The sequence below is a fragment of the Procambarus clarkii genome, chromosome 5 (genome assembly GCF_040958095.1).
Source record: "Procambarus clarkii isolate CNS0578487 chromosome 5, FALCON_Pclarkii_2.0, whole genome shotgun sequence".
In the NCBI taxonomy this organism is placed as follows: Eukaryota; Metazoa; Arthropoda; class Malacostraca; order Decapoda; family Cambaridae; genus Procambarus; species Procambarus clarkii.
The window spans coordinates 6486230-6512521 of NC_091154.1; the positions used below are offsets into that span (position 1 = coordinate 6486230).

Here is a 26292-nt window from a genome sequence, read left to right on the forward strand (position 1 = left end):
GGTTATCCAAATAAATTCCTGGTCATCATTTTTAAGTAAAGAGTAGAAGCAAGCAGTTAAAGGATAAAAATGAGAAGGTAAACCCAGGAAGTGTGTTGGTAAATGGCAGGAGTAATTGGCTTGTGGTATAAAGAAAATTATGAATTTGTTCATTTCTCTCACAATCCTGGTAATGAATTCAGCTAACTCAAATGGAGGGTGGGCCCTCCCACGATTCAGATTACCGAGCGTAGGCAGTGCCTTTAAACAGCTGCACAGTTTAGGGGTTAATTATTGAACATCCAACATCAACAAGCTCAATAATTCCCTCCTTACCAAGATGCATCCGCTTCCGTCCCTTGTGGTGGGGTACAAGAACAGGTCGAACCTCAATGAGGCTAGGATCAATCAGCGTCTCCAGTCGATACGCCACAGGATCAAATGGATGGAAAATATTGAAGACCCTTTTGCACGTGGGAAGCTCGAAGTCTGGGCCAATGGTCTCTATACCACGAACAGTTATGAACATAGCTGTGGAGATGATTTATATATTAGCGACCACAGGAATTTTTGCCTTGTGATAAATGGGACATACCACATTTTACGGCATATAAAACGCACTCGTACTTAACAAGTATTTATGTACCTTTTCTTCTGTTTTTTTTTTAGTATGTTTCCTTTTATCTTTCTAGGGGCATTCTACATCTATGTAGACAAAAATGGTTCTTAATGGTACCCATCCTGCAGTTGTAAAATAAAGCAAGATATATGTCCATTGAACAAATCCACAAAGACCGTGATGAGGGTTTGAACTCTCATCACGGCTCCTGTGTATTTGTTCATTAGATATATTACAATATGTATTGTGATTTCTGTGTGTTCATGGCCATTACTTAAATAGGGTAAATATTTCAAGGCAGAGTGAACAGAAGTTTGAAATAAATTTATTCTCCGACATACTGTACTGGTACATATAGATATAAAATCAGTTATTTATGGTAATATATTATGACAACAACAACAGCGTTGACAAATAACCTCGGGATATACATACCAATCGGAGAACCCATGAGGAAAAAGGCTTCTGGTTTGAAGCTAATATGGGGATATACGATGGACGGTTGGCCCGTGCCTGCTCCTCCCATGATGTAGTCTACTGGCGATGTTACGGAACTACGGTTCTCTCGCTTGCAGTCATCGTGATCATCCTGAAGTATATAGAATATGCTGATCACTGCTACTTTCACTCACACAAAAAATAACAATCGTTTAATTAAATAACGATCGTCCTATTAATATACTAGCCAAACCACTTATTCTGGACGGTAGAGCAACGGTCTCGCTACATGTAGGTCGGCGTTCAATCCCCGACCGTCCAAGAGGTTGGGCACCCTTCCTTTCCTCCGTCCCATCCCTTAATCCTTATCCCGATCCAGATCCCTTCCCAGTGCTATATCATCGTAATGGCTTGGCACTTTCTCCCGATAGATCCCTTCCCTTATTAATATACTAATATGCCACCCAATAAATGACCAAATTTTAATCGGTGTCCAAGTGGTATGATCTCGCTAGTTGGTTGCGCTGCACTTCCCGTGAAAACGAGCACAGGAAATATTTAAATGATTTCAGTCCTTCACAGCATGGCATACTCAACTATTTCCAAATGCTTATTGCTGACCAAGGCATTAAGAGGATTACATACTTAGAGAAAAGTTGATCCAACAAATTACAACACACGTCAAACCTAAATGGGGATATTTCATTTTGGAAGAAACAAACACAGCCAAAAAATGCAGACAAAAAATATGAGCAGTGCACAGACTGAAGATGCTGGATGTGCCTCAAGAGCACAAATCTACAAATACACACGAAAAGACAGAAAGAAGCATTTTGAAAACAATTTGTAATAACACGAGTGATCTCTTCACACACTTGGTGACAGATGGCCAAAATGGACTTCACGAGGAAACAAGTGTGCACAGAACCATCGATTTATTTATGATAAACCATATGATGACAGGACACTAAGAGCATAGTTCCAATCTTGTAACTACAAACATGAGAAGAGAATGAATCTCAATAATGTGACCGAAACAAATAACCCAACCCGCATACGCCATGAAAATGAAGACAATAAGGATCCAGGATGGACTGAAACCTCATCATTTACTCATCCATGTGGGTTGGCTTATTTAAAACACGTTTACAATAGTTAAGCCGAGACTCGCAGCCGACGTACAGAAACTCACTTGGGACAGTAAAACATTGGTAGGGCATGTAACAGGAGGCCTGGGAGGGTCATAGAGGTCAGGAGGCCTGGGAGGGTCATAGAGGTCAGGAGGCCTGGGAGGGTCATAGAGGTCAGGAGGCCTGGGAGGGTCATAGAGGTCATGAAGGGATACTAACTTCACTTTACTTATGCCTAGGAGGAGCAACTTGTAAGAGGTCTTGAGATGACAATGATGAGCAGCAACAGCAGCTCTTTGACAGACCACACTCCCGGAATATCAAAGAAAGCCAAACTGTGTTGCTTGAAAGGAAATCAGCTGGTGAGAGTAGTACGAATGACAGAGCAAGTTTCTTGTAACAAAACAAAATAGCATAGATATACAATAATCTTCATCAATCTATAATGTTGCATTCTATAAATAAGAACTTTGCATCAAGTGGTAAAAAAAGGAAACTCACAGAGATGCACATAAACAGAAGCTTTACCTGGAAAAACTTGTGTAATATAATACTTGCCAACACCAGGTAATACCAAGTAATAAAACTTGTGTAATATAATACTTGCCAACACCAGGTAATACCAAGTAATAAAACTTGTGTAATATAATACTTGCCAACACCAGGTAATACCTAGTAATAAAACTTGTGTAATATAATACTTGCCAACACCAGGTAATATCATATTTACCAACAAGAGCCGCTTCACTAGGCCTGTACTCTGTCACCTTGTGTTACGAATCTTACTAGGATTCTGCATTACTCTTGATTCTCATATTACTTTATTGTCTTGTTCTTTAATATAGCATCTAGTTGTATGATATAAGATTTGTATGTTATATATATATATTATAGCATGCAGTAGTGTGCATGAGTTACATTATATTGTGTGAGGCTTTTGGTGTTAATTTCTCATGTAGTTTCTCCGTGTGGGCGGTTGACCATATTTGGATATGGCCAGTGTGGGAACATTGTTGTCAATTGAGTGTTTATAGTTTCACCTTAAATTATGCCCATATTTGGTTTCTGTATTATTATATAGAATGTTGTACCAGTGTTTACTATTCTTTAGTTTAACAATGTTTTGAATATTAGTGCTGCGTTTTATTATTAGATTTTCCACAATGTTTTGTGTGGACGGTTAGTTGATTTTTTGGTAGACGCTTGGCCTGCGGTCCAAGGCGTGGGCAGAAGCGTGGCGGCAGCGGTCATGAGGAGTCATGGTTTAAGTTAAGTCATTGGTCACTGTTATTTTAGCCCATATAAATGTTAATTATCTGGTTGGGTCATATTGTATATATCTCTCTAATTAATCCATGTCTTAGTGATAGTGCTCATGTCTCAATAAGGAGGTTATTCTATGATTTGCATGCTGAAGAATATTTCTGGTTATTATTGATACATTTAAGTGTTTTTTATGATTGTCCCCCTTAGCATAAATATATTGTTCTCCATTTTTATGCAGTGATTTATATTTACCCCTAGACAGTTGTTGGCAAGGCCGATTTATTATTTTCTTTATTGCACTGCGGGGAGAAGAACCTTATTTAGTCTCAAGGGTGGTAACACCTTGCCACAGCTGCTCCTCTCTTGGATACAGCAAATGTGTAAGAGGACTTCAGTTTTCTAACAGTACAGTGTAGTAGTAGTATAGGTATGTTAGGGCATAGCAAAAGCAGTACATTTTATGATATACAAAAAACTAAATACAAATAATTACCGATAAATCCACGAGACACTACCTGAGGGGATGATAACGTGCTGTGAAATGCTTCGTTCAACTCGGGCGACTGATGCATGAGGAGGTCAAACAAGATGACTGACCCAAGCGAGTGGCCACCCAACGACACCAGTCCACTGAACGAGGGATTCCGTTGGCAGAATAATGCGTGCAGGCGGTTTAACTCCGATGCTACTGTATCCATAATGTGCTGACAAAGAACAACAAAAAATTGGAACATTGTCCACCACAATCTTGGAGATAAGTTATCCCAAAATGAATTTTCAAGCAAGAATGTTACTGACTAAATCTTAAGTGTTGTTCAGAACCTCATGATAAAATTAGATCTCAGAATGCCACTAATGAACATAAATCAAGTTGAATTTTTGTTACATTACATTTGCCTACAATAGTAAGTCAATATGTTGGCAAAGTTTATTAATGCCTGTAATGTGTCATTTAAAAGAAGATACTGTACATGCTTCTCTCTAAACATGACCATGCAACAAACACGTTCTCTGCCGGCACAAACATGACCACACAACACATACTCTGCCGACACAAACATGACCACACAACACATACTCTGCCGGCACAAACATGACCACACAACACATACTCTGCCGGCACAAACATGACCACACAACACATACTCTGCCGGCACAAACATGACCACACAACACACACATTTTCTGCCGGCACAAACATGAGCACACAACAAACACGTACTATACCGTCACAAGTCAACTCAGGGCTGTACCTGGCAGTAGATGGGGCTGTTAAAGAGCAGCACGTCCATAATGGTGTCGTTGGTGAACTCTCGTAGTTTAGGTATGGAGCGCAGGGTGATGGGCTTCAACTTCTCATCAATCCCTGTGGCATCACCATGCAATGCCTGTAAACATTGAGTGTCTTCATTAGGACAACAATATATACTCCCCATTGCATCCATTATTAGATTTTTATTTAACAAATAAAATTATTTACTCTGATGGCTCCTTGCACCAGTCCTATGGTGCAGCAGGAAGTGCAATTGTTGTGACAGTGGTAGATGCCTCCTATTCCTGTGAGTGTAGAGCAGGTATAAATAACTAGGCCTCCACTCTTCAAACAATTGGTTGCTATAATCCTTGCACTCGAATGAGCATACAAGTCCAAAATTGACACGTTTATTCTAAGTGACTCCATGACTCCTTGTCATTCTTAGCCGCACTCAGCTCCAAGGCATAACTGACATGCTTGTGTCTAAAGCTTGACAAATATAATCAAGTAATCAATGATGGAATCAGAGTTTGTCTCCTGTGGATTCCTCCCTTTCCCATATTGGTCTCCAAATGCATGACAGACCTGACGAGTTAGCCAAAACTTTTCCTCAAAGAGGGAAACCTGATTACCATCTTGGACTGCCTTTAAGGAGCCTAAGGACAGTAATATTGCAGGAACACCAACAAAATCTTGTAGACTTGATGCAAAGTGAAATTCACACTAGTTACTCCATCTATCAACATTCTATTATGCAGGAAGAACCACATGTCTATGGGTAATCCAACAAGGTTAACAGACTTCAAGATGTTACCACTGCTAGGCTTAGGCTCGCCTAAGAGTACCTCTGGGAGTTTACACCACCTGTAATCCAAAATTGGTTTACTCTAAGTGCAGCCTGCACATGACTGTAAAGCCACCACCGCCCAGTTGGGTGGGCGTAAATGACTCTCAGCATATATAAACTACCTGCATAGACTGTTTTATAGGCCACTTCTTGAATCACCTGTCATATTAAAAAGACATCGATATATGTATACGTGTATTTGTGTAAAATAAAATTGTGTAACTAGCTGAATGAACTATAGGGTTCAGTTCCCGATCCCATTATGTGACTAACCCTTTCCACCACCGCCCACAGGAAGAATGTGTGGAGCATAACAAATGACTACTCTGGGTCAGGAGACACTGCAGCCCAAGATGGTGTCTGTGGGGTCGGTCGCGATCAACACCCGACTACTTGGCTCTACACACTGGCAAGCAGCACACATCTTGAGGTAAGCACATTTGTCTTCATGATGGATACTAAAGAGCAAGAGTCTTGTGCTGGCCACTCACCGTCCTATATAAATAACTGGACACATCGGCTACTAAATCTCACTAAGCCAACATGGCAGCCCATCTCCACAAGCTAACATGGCAGCCCATCTCCCCAAGCCAACATGGCAGCCCATCTCCACAAGCCAACATGGCAGCCCATCTCCCCAAGCCAACATGGCAGCCCATCTCCCCAAGCCAACATGGCAGCCCATCTTCACAAGCCAACATGGCAGCCCATCTCCACAAGCTAACATGGCAGCCCATCTCCACAAGCTAACATGGCAGCCCATCTCCACAAGCCAACATGGCAGCCCATCTCCACAAGCCAACATGGCAGCCCATCTTCACAAGCCAACATGGCAGCCCATCTCCACAAGCCAACATGGCAGCCCATCTTCACAAGCCAACATGGCAGCCCATCTCCACAAGCTAACATGGCAGCCCATCTCCCCAAGCCAACATGGCAGCCCATCTCCCCAAGCCAACATGGCAGCCCATCTTCACAAGCCAACATGGCAGCCCATCTCCCCAAGCCAACATGGCAGCCCATCTCCACAAGCTAACATGGCAGCCCATCTCCACAAGCTAACATGGCAGCCCATCTCCACAAGCCAACATGGCAGCCCATCTTCACAAGCCAACATGGCAGCCCATCTCCCCAAGCCAACATGGCAGCCCATCTCCCCAAGCCAACATGGCAGCCCATCTCCCCAAGCCAACATGGCAGCCCATCTTCACAAGCCAACATGGCAGCCCATCTCCCCAAGCCAACATGGCAGCCCATCTCCCCAAGCCAACATGGCAGCCCATCTTCACAAGCCAACATGGCAGCCCATCTCCCCAAGCCAACATGGCAGCCCATCTCCACAAGCCAACATGGCAGCCCATCTCCACAAGCCAACATGGCAGCCCATCTCCCCAAGCCAACATGGCAGCCCATCTTCACAAGCCAACATGGCAGCCCATCTCCCCAAGCCAACATGGCAGCCCATCTTCACAAGCCAACATGGCAGCTCATCTCCCCAAGCCAACATGCTATAGTTATAACATATTGGCATAGTAAGCAATAGTAGCTGAAGTTAAAATAATGCAAGCATTGGAAACTATTCAGCTACTGTCATGTATCCTACCCACCACCAGCTACTGTCATGTATCTTACCCACCACCAGCTACTGTCATGTATCCTACCCACCACCAGCTACTGTCATGTATCTTACCCACCACCAGCTACTGTCATGTATCCTACCCACCACCAGCTACTGTCATGTATCCTACCCACCACCAGCTACTGTCATGTATCCTACCCACCACCAGCTACTGTCATGTATCCTACCCACCACCAGCTACTGTCATATATCCTACCCACCACCAGCTACTAGTCATATATCCTACCCACCACCAGCTACTGTCATGTATCCTACCCACCACCAGCTACTGTCATGTATCCTACCCACCACCAGCTACTAGTCATATATCCTACCCACCACCAGCTACTGTCATGTATCCTACCCACCACCAGCTACTGTCATGTATCCTACCCACCACCAGCTACTGTCATATATCCTACCCACCACCAGCTACTGTCATATATCCTACCCACCACCAGCTACTGTCATATATCCTACCCACCACCAGCTACTGTCATGTATCCTACCCACCACCAGCTACTAGTCATATATCCTACCCACCACCAGCTACTGTCATATATCCTACCCACCACCAGCTACTGTCATGTATCCTACCCACCACCAGCTACTGGTCATATATCCTACCCACCACCAGCTACTGTCATGTATCCTACCCACCACCAGCTACTGTCATGTATCCTACCCACCACCAGCTACTGTCATGTATCCTACCCACCACCAGCTACTAGTCATATATCCTACCCACCACCAGCTACTAGTCATATATCCTACCCACCACCAGCTACTGTCATGTATCCTACCCACCACCAGCTACTGGTCATGTATCCTACCCACCACCAGCTACTGTCATGTATCCTACCCACCACCAGCTACTGTCATGTATCCTACCCACCACCAGCTACTGTCATGTATCCTACCCACCACCAGCTACTGTCATGTATCTTACCCACCACCAGCTACTGTCATGTATCCTACCCACCACCAGCTACTGTCATGTATCTTACCCACCACCAGCTACTGTCATGTATCCTACCCACCACCAGCTACTGTCATGTATCCTACCCACCACCAGCTACTGGTCATATATCCTACCCACCACCAGCTACTGTCATGTATCCTACCCACCACCAGCTACTGGTCATATATCCTACCCACCACCAGCTACTGTCATATATCCTACCCACCACCAGCTACTGGTCATATATCCTACCCACCACCAGCTACTGTCATATATCCTACCCACCACCAGCTACTGTCATGTATCCTACCCACCACCAGCTACTGTCATGTATCCTACCCACCACCAGCTACTGGTCATATATCCTACCCACCACCAGCTACTGTCATGTATCCTACCCACCACCAGCTACTGTCATGTATCCTACCCACCACCAGCTACTAGTCATATATCCTACCCACCACCAGCTACTGTCATGTATCCTACCTACCACCAGCTACTGGTCATATATCCTACCCACCACCAGCTACTGTCATATATCCTACCCACCACCAGCTACTAGTCATATATCCTACCCACCACCAGCTACTGGTCATATATCCTACCCACCACCAGCTACTGGTCATATATCCTACCCACCACCAGCTACTAGTCATATATCCTACCCACCACCAGCTACTGTCATGTATCCTACCTACCACCAGCTACTGGTCATATATCCTACCCACCACCAGCTACTGTCATATATCCTACCCACCACCAGCTACTAGTCATATATCCTACCCACCACCAGCTACTGTCATATATCCTACCTACCACCAGCTACTGGTCATATATCCTACCCACCACCAGCTACTGTCATATATCCTACCCACCACCAGCTACTAGTCATATATCCTACCCACCACCAGCTACTGGTCATATATCCTACCCACCACCAGCTACTGGTCATATATCCTACCCACCACCAGCTACTGTCATATATCCTACCCACCACCAGCTACTAGTCATATATCCTACCCACCACCAGCTACAAGTCATATATCTGACCTACTGCCAGCTACTGTCATGGTCTCCATCAAAATTCAGGGGTACCTTGGTTTAAGAATTGAATCCGTTCCTGGAGACGGTTCGTAACCCGAAAATTCGTAAACCGAAGTGAATTTCCCCATAAGAAATAATGGGAAATGAATTAATCTGTTCCTGACTCCCCAAAAACTTCATTTCAATTTAAATTTTATACCTAATTCATTCAAATCTTAGCTACAAAACTACGTTCAAGTTATTACCTGCTGATGACTGCTGTTGGGGTATGGAAGATGGTGAGGAAGAGGGAGGGGGAGAGGTGTTACTGTTTGGAAGGGGCGTCCCCTTCCATTATAACATCAGGCAGTGAGGACTTCACTGGTGTGCACACTCTGGCATGTTTTGCCTGCATGCCACTAGGACCTGCTTGTGGCTCACTGCTTGCTTGTCTTACTAAGAATCTGTCTAAAGACACTTGTTTTTTCCTACATTTTAACACTTGTCTGTAGTAAGACATCACATTGTCATTTAAAAGGTCAATGCAACGGCCTGTTACAGCTTTATCTGGGTGAGTTTTTTCAACAAAACTTTGCAGTTCTTCCCATACTTCACACATTTTCTTAATGAGGAAGGGACATCCTCTACTGCCTCTACTAAACTATTTTCTCAGGTTGAACCTTACCACTGGCTTTCTTGGGACCAATGGTGAGATATATAATAACTTTTATGTTCAAATGGCCAAAAATCCGACAAAAAACTGTAAATCCTCGTAAAGAATTCAGGCGGGATAGTCACTGGACGCAAGGCACTCGTAAACTGAGACACGATCGCCATGCCACCACACGCTAGGTCAGCTATAGGCATATCAACAAACTCGTATCCCGATTCAAATTTTCCAAACAAATCGGGCTCGTAACCCGAAAATTTTGTAAACAGGGACGTTTGTAACCTGAGGTACCACTGTAGTCTAATCTAAGTAATCTGAATCTTATGCCCCCACCCCCATACCCGAATTTCAGTTAGCTAAATTTCTTACCAGGAATGTCTAACAAATGAAGTAATTCACAATTTTCAGTACCACATGCCAGTAACTCCTGCCACTTATCCCTCACGTGTTCATCATTTACCTGCTTACTTCTGCCATTCACCTGTGTGTGATGAACACGACTTCATTCTGATTGCAAGAGGATTTGGGTTACGTAAAATTTGGATTACTTTATAGAAAAAAAAAAGTGGGAACACTGGTGTTCCCACTAAATCTCTCCCATTCATATGAAGCTCATTTTCTACCTATGTGTAGAAAACATTACAAGCTTGCAGAGTGTAAACCCGGCCGCACATTCTAAGGCGATACAATAAAAATCTCCCGCAGATGAGTTCAAGGTATAGATTCTGGAGTGCTCAAGGCAGTAGAAGCAGAAGCTTATCATCTCAATGGCCATATTTCCTAGAAGATATGAAGCATGTTTTTATTATGTCATTAAAATGAATATCTACTGTAGAAGTTCGCTAATCCGGACTATATGGGAAAGGCTCTGTGCCGGTCGAGCCGGTTTTTCCAGATCAAAGGATGTTTCACCGTGGAAGTCAAAAAGTGAACATTTCCAAAAATGTTTGTACCACAAACATATTTAGAATTTCTGCTCACTATAATTAGTGTGTGGGGCTGGGTGGGTGGTTAGCAGCCTGGCTGGTAGGTGTGCAGGGCAAGTGGGTGAGTGAGCGGGTTGGACAGGTGGATGACAGGTGAGTGGGCAGGCAGGTGAGTGGGTGAGTGAGTGGGCAGGCAGGTGAGTGGGTGAGTGGGCAGGCAGGTGAGTGGGTGAGTGGGCAGGCAGGTGAGTGGGTGAGTGGGCAGGCAGGTGAGTGTGTGAGTGGGCAGGCAGGTGAGTGGGTGAGTGGGCAGGCGGGTGAGTGGGCAGGTGGGTGAGTGGGTGAGTGGGCAGGCAGGTGAGTGGGCAGGCAGGTGAGTGGGTGAGTGGGCAGGCAGGTGAGTGGGTGAGTGGGCAGGCAGGTGAGTGGGTGAGTGGGCAGGCAGGTGAGTGGGCAGGCGGGTGAGTGGGCAGGCGGGTGAGTGGGCAGGCAGGTGAGTGGGTGAGTGGGCAGGTGGGTGAGTGGGCAGGCAGGTGAGTGGGCAGGCAGGTGAGTGGGTGAGTGGGCAGGTGGGTGAGTGGGCAGGCAGGTGAGTGGGTGAGTGGGCAGGCAGGTGAGTGGGTGAGTGGGCAGGCGGGTGAGTGGGCAGGCGGGTGAGTGGGCAGGCAGGTGAGTGGGTGAGTGGGCAGGCAGGTGAGTGGGTGAGTGGGCAGGCAGGTGAGTGGGTGAGTGGGCAGGCAGGTGAGTGGGTGAGTGGGCAGGCAGGTGAGTGGGTGAGTGGGCAGGCAGGTGAGTGGGTGAGTGGGCAGGCAGGTGAGTGGGTGAGTGGGCAGGCAGGTGAGTGGGTGAGTGGGCAGGCAGGTGAGTGGGTGAGTGGGCAGGCAGGTGAGTGGGTGAGTGGGCAGGCAGGTGAGTGGGTGAGTGGGCAGGCAGGTGAGTGGGTGAGTGGGCAGGCAGGTGAGTGGGCAGGCAGGTGAGTGGGTGAGCAGGCAAGCAGGCGAGTGGGTGGTTGGGCAGGCGAGTGGGTGGGTGGGCAGGTGGGTGGGTGGGCAAGCAGGTAGGTGGGTGGGCGGGCGAGACAAGACTGGACAGAGACAGAGATCACACGTCTCCTTACTGTTCACCCCTCCCTCCCTCCCACCAAATGTAAGATGCAAGCCCTTCCCAACTTGCAGTGTCAACTTGCACTCATGAGTAATTACCTAAGTGTAATTACCTAAGTGTAGTTACAGGATGAGAGCTACGCTCGTGGTGTCCCGTCTTCCCAGCACTCTTTGTCATATAATGCTTTGAAACTACTGACGGTCTTGGCCTCCACCACCTTCTCACTTAACTTGTTCCAACCGTCTACCACTCTATTTGCGAAGGTGAATTTTCTTATATTTCTTCGGCATCTGTGTTTAGCTAGTTTAAATCTATGACCTCTTGTTCTTGAAATTCCAGGTCTCAGGAAGTCTTCCCTGTCGATTTTATCAATTCCTGTAACTATTTTGTATGTAGTGATCATATCACCTCTTTTTCTTCTGTCTTCTAGTTTTGGCATATTTAATGCTTCTAACCTCTCCTCGTAGCTCTTGCCCTTCAGTTCTGGGAGCCACTTAGTAGCATGTCTTTGCACCTTTTCCAGTTTGTTGATATGCTTCTTAAGATATGGGCACCACACAACAGCTGCATATTCTAGCTTTGGCCTAACAAAAGTCATGAACAATTTCTTTAGTATATCGCCATCCATGTATTTAAATGCAATTCTGAAGTTAGAAAGCATAGCATAGGCTCCTTGCACAATATTCTTTATGTGGTCCTCAGGTGATAGTTTTCTATCTAGAACCACTCCTAGATCTCTTTCTTTATCAGAATTCTTTAAAGATTTCTCACATAATATATAGGTTGTGTGGGGTCTATGTTCTCCTATTCCACATTCCATAACATGACATTTATTAACATTAAATTCCATTTGCCAAGTGGTGCTCCATATACTTATTTTGTCCAGGTCTTCTTGAAGGGCATGACAGTCATCTAAATTTCTTATCCTTCCTATTATCTTAGCATCATCAGCAAACATGTTCATATAATTCTGTATACCAACTGGTAGATCATTTATGTACACAATAAACATCACTGGTGCAAGAACTGAACCCTGTGGTACTCCACTTGTGACATTTCTCCATTCTGATACATTGCCTCTGATTACTGCCCTCATTTTTCTATCAGTCAGAAAATTTTTCATCCATGATAGAAGCTTACCTGTCACCCCTCCAATATTTTCCAGTTTCCAGAACAACCTCTTATGTGGAACTCTGTCGAAAGCCTTTTTTAGGTCCAGATAGATGCAGTCAACCCAACCATCTCTTTCCTGTAATATCTCTGTGGCTCGATCATAGAAACTGAGTAAATTCGATACACAGGATCTTCCAGATCGAAAACCATACTGTCTGTCTGATATTATATCATTTCTCTCTAGGTGTTCTACCCATTTAGTTTTGATTAGTTTTTCCAATACTTTCACTATTACACTTGTCAATGATACAGGTCTATAATTGAGGGGGTCTTCCCTGCTGCCACTTTTGTAGATTGGAACTATGTTAGCCTGTTTCCACCCGTCTGCTACGATTCCTGTACACAGGGATGCCTGAAAGATCAGGTGAAGTGGAATGCTGAGCTCAGATGCACATTCTCTCAGAACCCATGGTGAAACGCCATCTGGGCCAGCTGCTTTGTTCTTACCGAGCTCCTTGAGCATTTTTTCCACTTCGTCTCTAGACACCTCTATGTGTTCTATGTTGTTCTCTGGAATTCTTATTGTATCTGGTTCCCTAAAGATTTCATTTTGTACAAACACACTTTGGAACTTTGAGTGTCAACACATGGGTGTTGACACGCTGTACGATGACTTAACATATGCGCCTAAAGTTCTGTTAAAACCCATTTTATTTTCCTGGTTATTTATTCATTTCACGCGAGTCATATCTGGTACACACACTCCACACACACATGCTACCTCTTCCCTTCCCGACTCCCTCCTTTCCTGGTGTAGGTGTACAACGAATGTTAGGCCGGGCGTTTCACTCGTTTATCTTTCGGTGGTAAAGGTTCACATTTTATATTCGGCGGCAAGTCGACCCCTTGGTTTTGGAGATTTTTAGCCTACAAACTATCAGTATACGCTGATCCGGACAAATATCTGCTATTCCAGCTTCTATGGACATTCTGTCCAGATAGGAATATACAATAGCATTACCCGGACACGATTTTTGCCAGATTAGGGCATTGTCCGGATCGGTGAGCTTCGGATTAGCAAATTTCTACAGTATTTTATTTACTTGCACAAAACCATTTTATTCCCTACAAAACCACTAAAATCTTTCAATAAATGTATGGTGAAAAAAAATCCACAAATATATATTTCTAAATTAGTCTTATTCACTGGCAAATACTGTATAGTAAAAGAAAAAAAATTATTATTATTATTATTTTATATATATATATATATATATATATATATATATATATATATATATATATATATATATATATATATATATATATATATATATATATATATATATATATAAATAAATAAAAATGTTCGTTTGTTCAAAATCGCTAATCTCCGAAAGTTCATCACTGATTGCTTTGAAATTTTCACACAATGTTCCATTCGCATTCAGTCTGGTTTTTGTATACATACTATATAGATGTCACATCTGTGACGGTAAAAAACATGCTATTTCTGAAAAACCATGTTTTTCAGGTGTTTTTCATGTGAGGGAAATCTTCGAAATCCCTTTACCGATTGCATGAAATTCTGACACAATGTTGCATTCGGATAGGCGCATCTTTTTATATACCTACTATATAGATGCCACCCCTGTGACAGGTAAAAACATGCGTTTTTGAAAAACAGCGCCATCTGTTGCACATAATAGCAATATTCACGCTATAATAAATGTCACGAATTCCATTTCAATGTTTCCGATTGCATTGATAAATTTTATTTTCATAGATTTTGATTTATTTTATTTTTTAATGAATTATTTTGCGTTACATTGTGTTGGAACCGAGCTGTGTTGTTTACCATACCGTTCATTTTGTAAGTATAAGTATAGATGCCACACCTGTGACAGGAAAACTATGCTTTTCTTGACAAACAGCGCCATCTGTTGCATGTAAAAGCAACACACGTGCTATACTTAATGTTACAATTCCATTTCAATGTTTCTGATTGCTTGATAAATTCAATTTTCATAGATTTTGATTTATTTTTATTTTTATTTAATTATTTTGTGTGAATTGCGTTGGAATTGAGCTGTGTTCTTTACCATACCGTTCATTTTGTGAGTATAGTTCATTGTTTTATTTTTTCATATTTTCATTTAATTTTTTAACTGTTTTTCTTATATCCCAGTGATGGGGAACATCAGATCACTTGATGTTCCCAATTTTCTGATGGGAACTTCAGACCATTTGGGAAGGCATCGGACGAGGGGACGGAAGTGAGAGATGGTGGGGAGGGCGAGGGGACAAGGGAGGGGGTAATGGTGGGGTAGGATGAGGGGATGGGGGAATGGAGATTGGTGGGGTGGACAAAGGGACAGGGGAGTGGGGCATGATGAGAAGGAAGAGGGGATGGTAGAGTGGGGAATGGTGGGGAGGACGAGGGGACGGTGGAGTGGAGAATGGTTGGGAGGCTGAGGAGAGAATGGTGGGGAGGACGAGGGGATGGTGGAGTGGAGAATGGTTGGGAGGCTGAGGAGACGGGTGAGCAGAGAATGGTGGGGAGGACGAGGGGATGGTGGAGTGGAGAATGGTTGGGAGGCTGAGGAGACGGGTGAGCAGAGAATGGTGGGGAGGACGAGGGGACAGGGAAGGTTGCTGTGGCTCAGCAACGCACATGCGTTGCTGAGCCACAGCAACGCGTGGCCAGGTACTACTAGTAAATAAATAAATAAATAAAGCCAAGACACCAGCATACCTTGTGCCAGGATATGGGCAGGATCTCAACGCGCCCAACAACACCCATGTCCACCGACTGCTTGAAGTGTGAAGACAGTAGCTTCTGACCCAGTCTCCGGAAATCATCAACTGAAGAAAACGTTAAATAATATTCCATGACTGCGGCAACTTTTTATACCAATACTCTGCCACACAACTAGACACACCTCTACCCATCTTCCTCACAACAAGTGTTACATTTGTATCACCGACTTTCTTTCTGTAACTCGTTCTTCAACCACTCGAAACTTAACATACTTCACCGCTGATCAACACTGCATTCAACGACATACGCCATCATCTATAACATTCTCTACAAATGAACAAATTTAGATTAATAATTATATTTGGTTTTCTTACATGGCCATTTTTACGAGACAAGAGGTATTGCAGAACATTGAAATGGAACCATGATGCAGGAATGAAGTGCAAAAACTGCACAAGAAAACCATAAATTCTCACAAGTCAAGCCTGGTCTCAGGCCGAGCTTGGGGAGTAGAACAACTCCCAGAACCTCATCAAGCAGGTATCAGGAAGGTATCAAATCAATGATTTAAGAGTGACTAATTTGAGGTTATTGGGTAAGCTGCCTGAATGGTCAGTCTTTACTTGTAGCCAACAGGCGAGCACACGTAAACTAGCATACGCTGCATCATAAACCTTTCCAATGACTAGCTTGTAATCTCTAATTTACCACATACAAAGCAAGGCGTCTGCCAAATATTTTGATCCGTATTGTACTGTATTCTTACCACACTCCTCCACAGGTCTGAAGCGAAGATCACACACAGAGCCTATTCCATGTATTAAGAACACTAGATGATCCACGTTTTCCGCCTCACCATCGTCAATTTCAAAATCCTCAGTGCCACGTTTTACAGTTAAAGGTGCTTGGGAGGCCTAGAAGAAAAAAAACAGTGTTGAATGTAATGAAATGCCATTTTCTGGGTAAGCCTCTACGGCTTCCTGGAGCTATCGGGCTAATGTGTGATATATTAGACCTGGGCATTAGTCCAAGAAGTTCGACCTACTGTGGACCATGAGCCAGAATCTGGCCCTCCTTAGAGAGGGTGCAGGGAGCAATGGCCTTGGAAAACCCGCTTTTGGTTGGAGGTTTTCCTTATCTGCCATTGACCGGGATTAGGCACCCAGAAAGGTAGGCATAAAAATTCCACATGATAAGAAAAGTACAACTAAAACCCAAAAAGAGAGGCAGAACTCCCTCCAATCCCAAGGAAACAAGCAAATGTCACACTCCACTGCCGCGCTGCATGTCCATGCAGCCCTCCCCTCACTGAGAGGGGGAGGGGGGAGGTCCAGGGCTTCCCCCCTCCCCCAAAATCCCCGCACCCGAATATCAGCCAAAGACATGATGAAAAATATTGCAGCCAATTTCCTAACGTCATGGGCACAAGGATAGACCGCAGGCTGGCTAGACTTAATAACCCTGCGGACGACCTGGGAGACCCGAGCCCTGGAACTGGGATCGAGGAAAACCGAGCATCAATGACCCAAGGACCCCTCTGGAAAGCAGGCGCCTTGTTCTTCGCCAGAAAAGAAGAAGGCTGCAATCGAATAAACCTACCACCAGGAACGAAAGAGCAGAAACCCCTGAGCCGGAGAGCATGAAGCTCCCCGACCTGACCCCCAGAGGCCAATGCCAACAGAAACAGAGCCTTGGAAAAACAATCTTGAACCAATGGGCCACTACAAACTGAGGAGAGGAAAGATAGGAGAGCACCCTGTCCAAGGACCAGGACGGCTTGGGCGGCACATGAGCGGGCCGGAGGTGAAACAAAGCACAAGTAAGCTTACAGAACGGGGCAGAAGAGACATCCACTCCCAAACGCAAGGTGGAGCATCTACGCCAGCGCCACACGATAGGAGGCAACAGTATTAGGTATCAAATGATGCTCCTGAAAAAGGCAAGACAAAGGACAAGAAAACCCAATCAGAAATAGACAATCTATGGAGTGAAAAAAAGGGCAGAAAGAACGCCAGGAAGAAGCATACTGTCACCGAGATGAAGCTCTCAGGTGGGACAGACACCATCAGCGAAGCCACAAGATTACCATACAAATGGTGATAAACCCCGCGTCAAAAAGACCAGATGCGAAGAGCGGAGGAAGAGAAGACTGAACAAGCCGTGTACTGGACTGGTCCGATCTGCTAGAAGAGGCAGAGACGTGGAAAACGTCGTGGGTTCACACACCGAGCAAGCAGTGCCAGGAACCAAGGCTGGGCTGGCCACCAAGGGGCCACGAGAACTCCTCTCCCTTGGTAGGACTCCAACCGATTCAGAACCCGAGGTAACAGCTGGACTGGGGAAAAGAGGTACAGGTAACCCCCACCTCGACCAGCCCTGCTGAAAAGCATTCAGCCACGACAGTCGGGGAAGGGCGCCACATAGATTGGGAGATGCCGAGACCACACCGACGCAAAGAGGTCCATGTCTGGCAGAGCAATGGAAGGAATCTGTGTCGACCATCCAGTCTGTGGACATGGGAATGAACCGAGACAGGTCGTCCGTAAGGATGTTGGACACTCCCTGGATATGGAGTGAGAACCCCAAGAAGCCAGCAGACAATCCACTCGTAGCAACCAGCCCCAAAGAGGCTAGGACCAAAGGGAATCCCTGCGGTTCAGGCAATGAACCACCAGAGAACAGTCCAAATAGAACCGGATGGTCAAACCCAGAGTGACCCGAACCCTCCGAAGCGACAGCCAAACCGCTGCAAACTCCCACACTGTGTGGTGAGCCCGATGGAAGGACGGACCCCCATCGCCCTTTGCCAGCCTGGTGAGCACTGGTCACAAGCCCCAGCCGAGCGACAATGTGTCTGTGAACACATCAAATGAGGGCTCGGGTAGGCGCCAAGGCACTGAACCCAGAAAACTCAGAGGAAGACCGCGACACAGCAACCGACGAAAGGCCCCCTGAAGTACGAACCCAGCGATCGCGATTAAGGCAAAAGGTGCGTCCCCGAAGGAACCAGAACAGATGCCGAAGCCAAACCCAACGCAGCAGGTAGACCAGCACAGTGAAATTCAAATTCTTGCAAACTGCTCGAGCAACTGCCGAGTGACCTGGGACCCTCCCCCCCCCCCAGAAACAACCGAAGGTGGAAACGCAGCCTCAGCAACACCTCTGGAGAGACGTGAAAGCGGTCCGAGAGTTCCAAACAAGACTCGGCCAGGTCTGAATTTGAGACAGAACCAGATGAGACTTCCTCCAGTTCACCAGGTACCCGAACCCAGCAAGCTGGAAAAGAACCACACCCCCTTGACGAGCAGCAAGCACCAGCCAGGCGTCGAGGTAGGATAGGACCGAAACCCCGAGCAGAAGCAGACTGGTCACCAAGACCTGGATAAGACGTGTGAATAGGCGAAGTGCCAGATTCAAGCCAATAGGAATGTAACGAAAGCAGTAAGCCTGACACCTCACCACGAAACCTAACTAGTCCTTGAACCCCAGATGAATAGGAATGTGCCAATACACATCCTTGAGGTCCAGGCACACCTCTTGGAGCCGGATGCCTGGATGAAGCCGGACCTGAGAGAGACCACACACATCTGAAAGAAGGGGCAAGGCATCCAGGCATTCAGACGGGACAAGTCCAGAATGAACCTCGGATCCGCAGTCCTGTTTCGGCACTGAAAACAGGTGGGAAACCCACCTGAGGGACGGGGTCATTTCGACCACGACCAAGCGCACCTGCTCTGAGATGACCTGACAAAGCGCAGGGAAAGAAGCCTGCCCCGAACCCCCCCCCCCCGAAAGAAGATGAGCCGCCCAATGCCACCACAGGAGGGATGACACGACTGAAAATGCCCATGAATTGTAGGACCAAGCACGAGCAAACAGAGCGAGCCTCCCACACCCATTGCCCTGTCAATGAGGCGAACTGCGAAAGGGCTGACGCCCCCACGAGAAGCCGGCAGACGAACAGTGATGATTGCACTGACCAGACAACGCCAGTTCCGAACGCAACCTCGGCTCAGAAGCTGGCACCAATGGCCCACCTCGACCAGTGGAACCCTCAGCCCTGGCACGACCCTTCTGAGAAGGCCAAGAACGGCTGCCCCGGAGAATCAACAAGTCAGACATAGGACGACAACTAGAAGCAGCCGCCTGCAGAAACTGCATAATAGATTCCGCAAACAGCAACAGACAAAACGGGAGCCAGGGCCCAAGCAGATTCAAAAAAAAAAAAAACAAGCACAATCTGACGGCATGCGAGGTGAAAAGCATAGAACATAGAGAGCGCCTCCTTTAGAATATGTGCAAACAGCTTCAACAGAGAAGCTGATGTCTGAGCTGCTGCCGATGACAGCACACCAGACGAAGGCCTGGCACTCAACGCCTCTACATCCTCCTCAAGCCAGGCTGAAGACAGCTCGAGAGGGGAAAAGAAGCGCAAGACCGAAGCCAAAAGCCCACGGGCGCGCAAATCCTCAGCAACCAAGGACGCCGAAAGGGTAGGAACTCGCATGTGCAGCTACACAAGGCCAACATACCAAGAAAGCACAGGGGCGAACAAGTACGCATTAAGGCGCTCAAACTCACCCCCTTCCCCCCAGATAAACCTGCAGAACAGTAGAAGCTTCTCGCCACTCAAACTTGGAGGTCCAACAGAACCCATGAAACGCCACCAACGAAAAGAATGGGCAGTCTGCCAGCCAGGGAAAACTCCAGAACCTCCAAATGCACCCAATATGGGGAAGAAGAACCAAACTCATAAGGACGGATCCATCATGGAGGCGGAATCTGGGTCTCGCAGTAGGTACGCAGCAAGAGCCTCCTGAACCTCCCGAGGGGAGATACGAGACACAGAAAACCTCCGGAGCCGGGGCTGAGGAACCCAAGGGAGCCCGGAACAGAACCCGGGGAGGAGCCGACCCCAAATCATACTCATACAGGGAAAGGTGTTAAGAAAACCCCTCCACTTCCAAAAAAAAGCCCCCACGAAGAGGGGGACCAACACCCAAGTGGGGTCAAAGGGAGCCCGACGCCCCCAGGTCGACTCCTCTCCAGCCCCGGGATCCCCTAAGTTAGGAACTGGGGCAGAGCACTCCTCCAAACCCTCTACCCCTGAAGAGTCTGGGGAAATGGCTGAAACCCCAACGATATGCACAAGTACAGGGGCTTAGAGGAGGGGGGAGGAGGGGTCACCAAAATATTATAAGTGGAACTATAGCCACACAAGGCAGACCACCCCCAACTGACAAGGAAAAAAAAAAAAAAAAAAAAAAGAGAAAAGCAACATAAAAGTACAACGTCCCCATACCACTCCACAACCAAAGCCAAGCAGGGGCCACGAAATCCCAGTTGGCCCCAAGGGCGGGGGCAAATGCCGACAGCAAAAACTCTTACGGAAATGGTTCTCGAACGCACCAGGGAAGAGAACCCTACCACACAAGGGCAGTACTCGCAGGACGCCTCTAAGTACATGCAGCCCCGACACTTACGAGGACACCTGGCCACCACATACATCACCACCACCACCACCACAGAGGTCAACACGAAGACAAAACACTACTTTGGAATTCGAGGCCAGAAAAGACGTCAGCCCCAGACCACACTAGTAAATGAACTGGAGTGCTAGGTAGCCGGTCTGGGGCTCCCCCCCATCCCCCTCGAGGGGAGGGGAGGGGAGGGAAGGGGCTGCATGGACAAGCAACGCTGTGATGAGTGTTACGTTTGCTCGTTTCTTTGGGATTGGTGGGAGTTCTGCCTCTCTTTTCAGTTTTTCTTTGTCATTTTCTTACCATGTGAGGGTTTGTTTTGTTATGCCTATCTTTCTGGGTGCCTAACCTCAGTCAATGGCAGATAAGGAAAAACCCCAACCACAAGGGAGTTTTCCAGGGCCATTGCTCTCTCCACCTCTCTGAGGGGGGCCAGGATCTGGCTCGTGGTTCCTGGTAGGCTGAACTCTATAGACTAATGCCGCAGTCTACTGTATCCCATACTAGCCCGATAGCTCCAGGGAGCCGTAGGGGCTCCCCACAGAAAATAACATCAGAAATCCTGTAAACATGTCCACTCAGGCATTAAGATTTAAACAAAATCATTCAATTTCTATTCTGGTGTAAACATGAGTTATGGAAAGTTGATTAATCTCATTTATTTCTGGACACCTTCAAGTCTGCAACTGATAACTTACATGGACCGAGACGCCGGTGGGAAACTCTCCCTCCTCACCCGCACCGATGTAATGGATCATGGCGCGGGGAGAGTGGATCATGATCCTGTCGCCACCCTTCAGATCAATTTGCCGATGCCACTGACCCGACGTGACTGCATCCTGGTACTCTCTCTGGAAGATAACAACAGTAGATATTCAATCTATTACATACACACACATTACATTAATTACAAAGAAATTAACAAGCAACAGACCATTAAAATACAAACTAAGTTGTTTAGTATAGGGAAAGCTTATTAAGGTACAACCTAATTTTCAGATTTGTTGTTAGATGTTATTTTAGCGATCTTCAAGTGTATGCACGCAAACTAATACTCACTTTGTACGCTAGTCCTCATTTACCAGTACAGCATTAAACAAATTATTCAGTTTTGTGAGAATTGAATCACTTGGCCACAACTTTGATCCCATTCTTGTAAATTATAGTTGTCTTGTATTTCATTTTTTTTGCACCAGGATTTTCCGTGAGCTTTGGTAATGATGCATACAGTGGCACCACACTCAAACATACAGTGGCACCACACTCAAACATTCTAACTAGGACCCCCAGTCCATTTTACCAAGTAGTGTACAATATTCAGATTCCCCGAGTTCCTCACTAACCCGACACCTTTACTTCCCCGCCGCCAAGCACAACACATTAAAGATTCCCCGAGTTCCTCACTAACCCGACACCTTTACTTCCCCGCCGCCAAGCACAACACATTAAAGATTCCCCGAGTTCCTCACTAACCCGACACCTTTACTTCCCCGCCGCCAAGTACAACACGTTACAAGTAAACTTCCTGAAGGTAATGTACCCTTTGCTGCACAATGCAAAACAATTAATATAGCCGCCTCTCAAGGTTTCCATTACACATTCTCCACTTAAGGTAATGCTTTAACTAGCACACCAGGTCGTCATTAACTCTTTCACGGCAATCGGTGGAAACACTTGCACACGGAAAATATTAACTCGCCGCAATAGTAGGGTTTTTACCAGAGTATCAAAACAAGAACAGAACATCTTGTGACACTTGTCCCTGTACCAAGCCTTCAGAACGGAAATTTGCACCTGGAAAGTCTCGAGTCACGTAAGTCGAGCTAGAGGAAAATGCCAACCGATGTGATACATGTAAATACGCTAAACATACTCGGTAATTAGTTTCATTAAAGTAAATAAATTGCTATTGTTATTATGGGGTTGTATTTATAATGTTGTTCTATGAATTAATTGTATCGGGTTACTTGGACCACATCAGAAAATGAAGAACTAAACTTTTGATTTTGGGAAAGTTTTAATAGCTACACAGGTTGATAAAGAGTGTCTAAGGTTGGAGATCAGGAGCCACATTCAAAAAAGCAGTTATGCAAGTACTTAGGAACCTGTACACCTATTTTCAATCTTTGGTGGCTTTGTTTACAATTAATAAACAGTTAATAAGCTCCGAAACACCAGGAGGCTGTTTATAATAATTACAACAGTTGATTGGGAAGTTTTCATGTTTGTAAACTGTTTAATAAATGTAACCAAAGCCATCATATATTGAGGAAAGATGCACACATTCTTAAGTACTTGCATAACTGCTTCATGAATCTGGCCCCCTGATGCTTAGAGCTAGCCTTGCCCAACATTTACACATGACCCATGTGATTAAGGTAGTGTCACAGGCTAGGCAGGGTTCGCTATAGTGTGTGTCGCACTTCAGGAAAATTTGCTTCTAATACACCCTTCCCCCCCCCCCATGAAACTTTCGATTGATTGATAAAGATTAAGCCACCCAAGAGGTGGCACGGGCATGAATAGCCCGTAAGATGAAACTTTCATGAAGTCAAATCTGAAATAGTATTGCTCATAGACGTCTTATCCCTTTCAGTGGATCTTTATGTAATTTTTGAGAGGGAGAGGAGACAAGGCACATTTTCAAATTTGCAATTTGACATTTTATTATTAATATAAAACCTAATTAAAAATAAAATTCTTGTCTCTAAATTTACAGTTTAGTGCCTAGGCTCGGCCCTAACCCTCGGCCTCCCTCCCTCTCTAGGGGGGGGGGGGGAGGGATGAGATTGAGTCTAAAGGAATATATGTACAATATACATGTATTTTTTAATGGTTTCACTGGTAATAAGTAATTTTTCTAAGAGATATTATGGGCTACACATGCACGTGCCACCTCCTGGGTGGCGTAATCTTAATCAATCAATCAATAATAGATAGAAAAAAAAAAAAAAAAAAAAAAAAAAAAAGTGTATTTTAGTCCCATTGAGACCTCTGAGAAATGTACAGCACCAATACTAAACATTCAGAGCAAAGGTGTACATTCCTCTCCTCTCAAGGTAATGTTTCAACAAGTAAATGCAATTACCAACAAGGTGCCGCTCTATGTTAAAGTATTCTCTGCTCAAGGTAATGTTCCTACACCAAAAGGAGTCCCAAATATTTTAAGTAATCTCAAGAAGATTATGATCAACTTTAAGGCCATCGACACTTATGGATAATTGGGACATTTTAGTTTTTAACCAGATATGTTTTTTCTCTTGTATTAAAACATTGAAGTTTTATACCAAAATCAAAGAACATGTAATTTTTTAAAACTATACCGTTTACTATTTTTACGTTCATCGCTAACGCAAGTTACTATTTGGATAAAAAATTATATATTTATTTATATATAGAAGAGGTCTTACATTCTTGTACAGCCACTAGCACGCATAGCATTTCGGGCAGGTCTTTAATCCTAATTTCCTCAGAATACGACCCGTCAAATTGTTTAACAACCAGGTACCCATTCTCTGCTGGGTGAACAGAGGCTACAGTTAAGGCTGGTGCCCGGTCAATCCTCACCGGCCAGGATACGAACCCAGGCCAAAGCACATTTTTAATAAATGCTTTTTAAATAAGATTTTGAAAATGGTTTAGATTATCTAAATGACCTTCACATATTAACTACAGTACAGTAGACACACAAATCACAATAGCGTGATATTTCAAGTGAACAAATCATCGCGGCCCTTGTGGACTTGTGCAGTACAGTCTTTGAGTCCCAAGTGTTGATTTTGGGAGGTTGTTCAGAATACAGTATGGTAAGAGTGCAGTAACTTGCCAAACACTACTACATATTGCTTAAACTGGACATTTCTATTTTAGTCTTTAGATATTTCACATTGTCAATAATATTACAGTAAATACATTTTTCAGTTTATATTTGATATAAAACAGTTCATATTTGTGCACAGTCTACCTCTGCCACAAATTACTCTGTACATACTGCACTTCCAAACAGTTTTTGGTGCTGTAATTAGCATTCCACGGAACAGTGTTTACTTACATGTATTTTCATCTCAATACTGCATATGCAAAATTATTAATAATATTGTAAAGCTTGCAAACATGCATTCATTTTAATCATTTGTACAGCACTACTCAGGGTCACCATTAAAGTTTTACTTTAGTTTTCACACATCCGGACGTGATTAGAAACACATCTGGATCATTGTAAGTCCATCTTCCCAACGGCTATAAGTGAAATAACTAACAATACCATGTCCGTACAATGAAATCATCAGGAATGGGATAATCTGAAAGAAGTACCGAAAGCCATTCAATAGGATGGTATCCGCATCTCTGAACTCTCCGGGCATACGCACCACCGTGTTCCCGAGGAGTTGAGGGGTTTGGGTTCGATCCCATCACTGACTTGACAATATTTTCCCAATACAGGTACCACGTCTATTTATAACACAACATAACTATTGCACAGAGCAAAACAGATTAGGGCGAAGATTACGATGCTCCATATCCTTACTTCCAGCTGTTCGGCAACTTCTTCGTCGTACGGAAGAGGCTGGGCATCAAGGGGACTTTTTTTGAACCAACTGCAACGACGAATGTGGCTTGGCTCATCCTGCTCCCAGTACACTGCTTTACGAGTACGCTCCTTAACACTCACGTCATACCGGCCGCCTTCTGTGGGCACCAGCTCGGCACTCTCTGTGGTTCATAAGGGTGCTTAAGTTTCTTCAGTTATAAAATACCATCAACACAATACAGTATTTTCTTCTACCCCCCTTTTCCCTCCCTAATTTATTTGATGCACCCAAAACCAAAAATCTGAAGACTTTCTAAATATTTAACAAATTACTTAAGATTAATTTAGCATACACACAAAATTTTCAATACACGTATACTGTACTGTGCTGTACAATGCATCCTCCAAAATCTTAACCTCCATATAACGAATCCATACATACAGCTGTTTAATTGTGCAATTATGCCAAAAACCTCGATACAATACTGTACTACTCATAGTGCTGGTGCCACTAACCCACGATGCCGGTGTCGCTAACCCCACGGTGCCGGTGCTGCTAACCTCACGATGC

General features: G+C 45.0%; 1 protein-coding gene across 4 annotated transcripts in view; it reads right to left on the minus strand.

The window, feature by feature from the left end:
- LOC123764198 (SEC23-interacting protein) overlaps nucleotides 1–26292 on the minus strand; it is a 78106-nt gene that overhangs the window by 27417 nt on the left and 24397 nt on the right. For all 4 annotated transcript variants that reach the window (XR_011231028.1, XM_045751745.2, XM_045751737.2 and 1 more), the window contains exons 5-12: nucleotides 25719–25903; nucleotides 21889–22041; nucleotides 16477–16624; nucleotides 15705–15814; nucleotides 4686–4820; nucleotides 3948–4136; nucleotides 1034–1187; nucleotides 316–510 (exon numbers count right to left, since the gene is read on the minus strand). Coding sequence is in view for 3 of the 4 variants with exons in the window: in XM_045751745.2 (XP_045607701.2) it covers nucleotides 316–510; nucleotides 1034–1187; nucleotides 3948–4136; nucleotides 4686–4820; nucleotides 15705–15814; nucleotides 16477–16624; nucleotides 21889–22041; nucleotides 25719–25903 (1269 nt within the window). In the remaining variant the exon portion in view is untranslated. The remainder of the gene's footprint in view (nucleotides 1–315; nucleotides 511–1033; nucleotides 1188–3947; nucleotides 4137–4685; nucleotides 4821–15704; nucleotides 15815–16476; nucleotides 16625–21888; nucleotides 22042–25718; nucleotides 25904–26292) is intronic.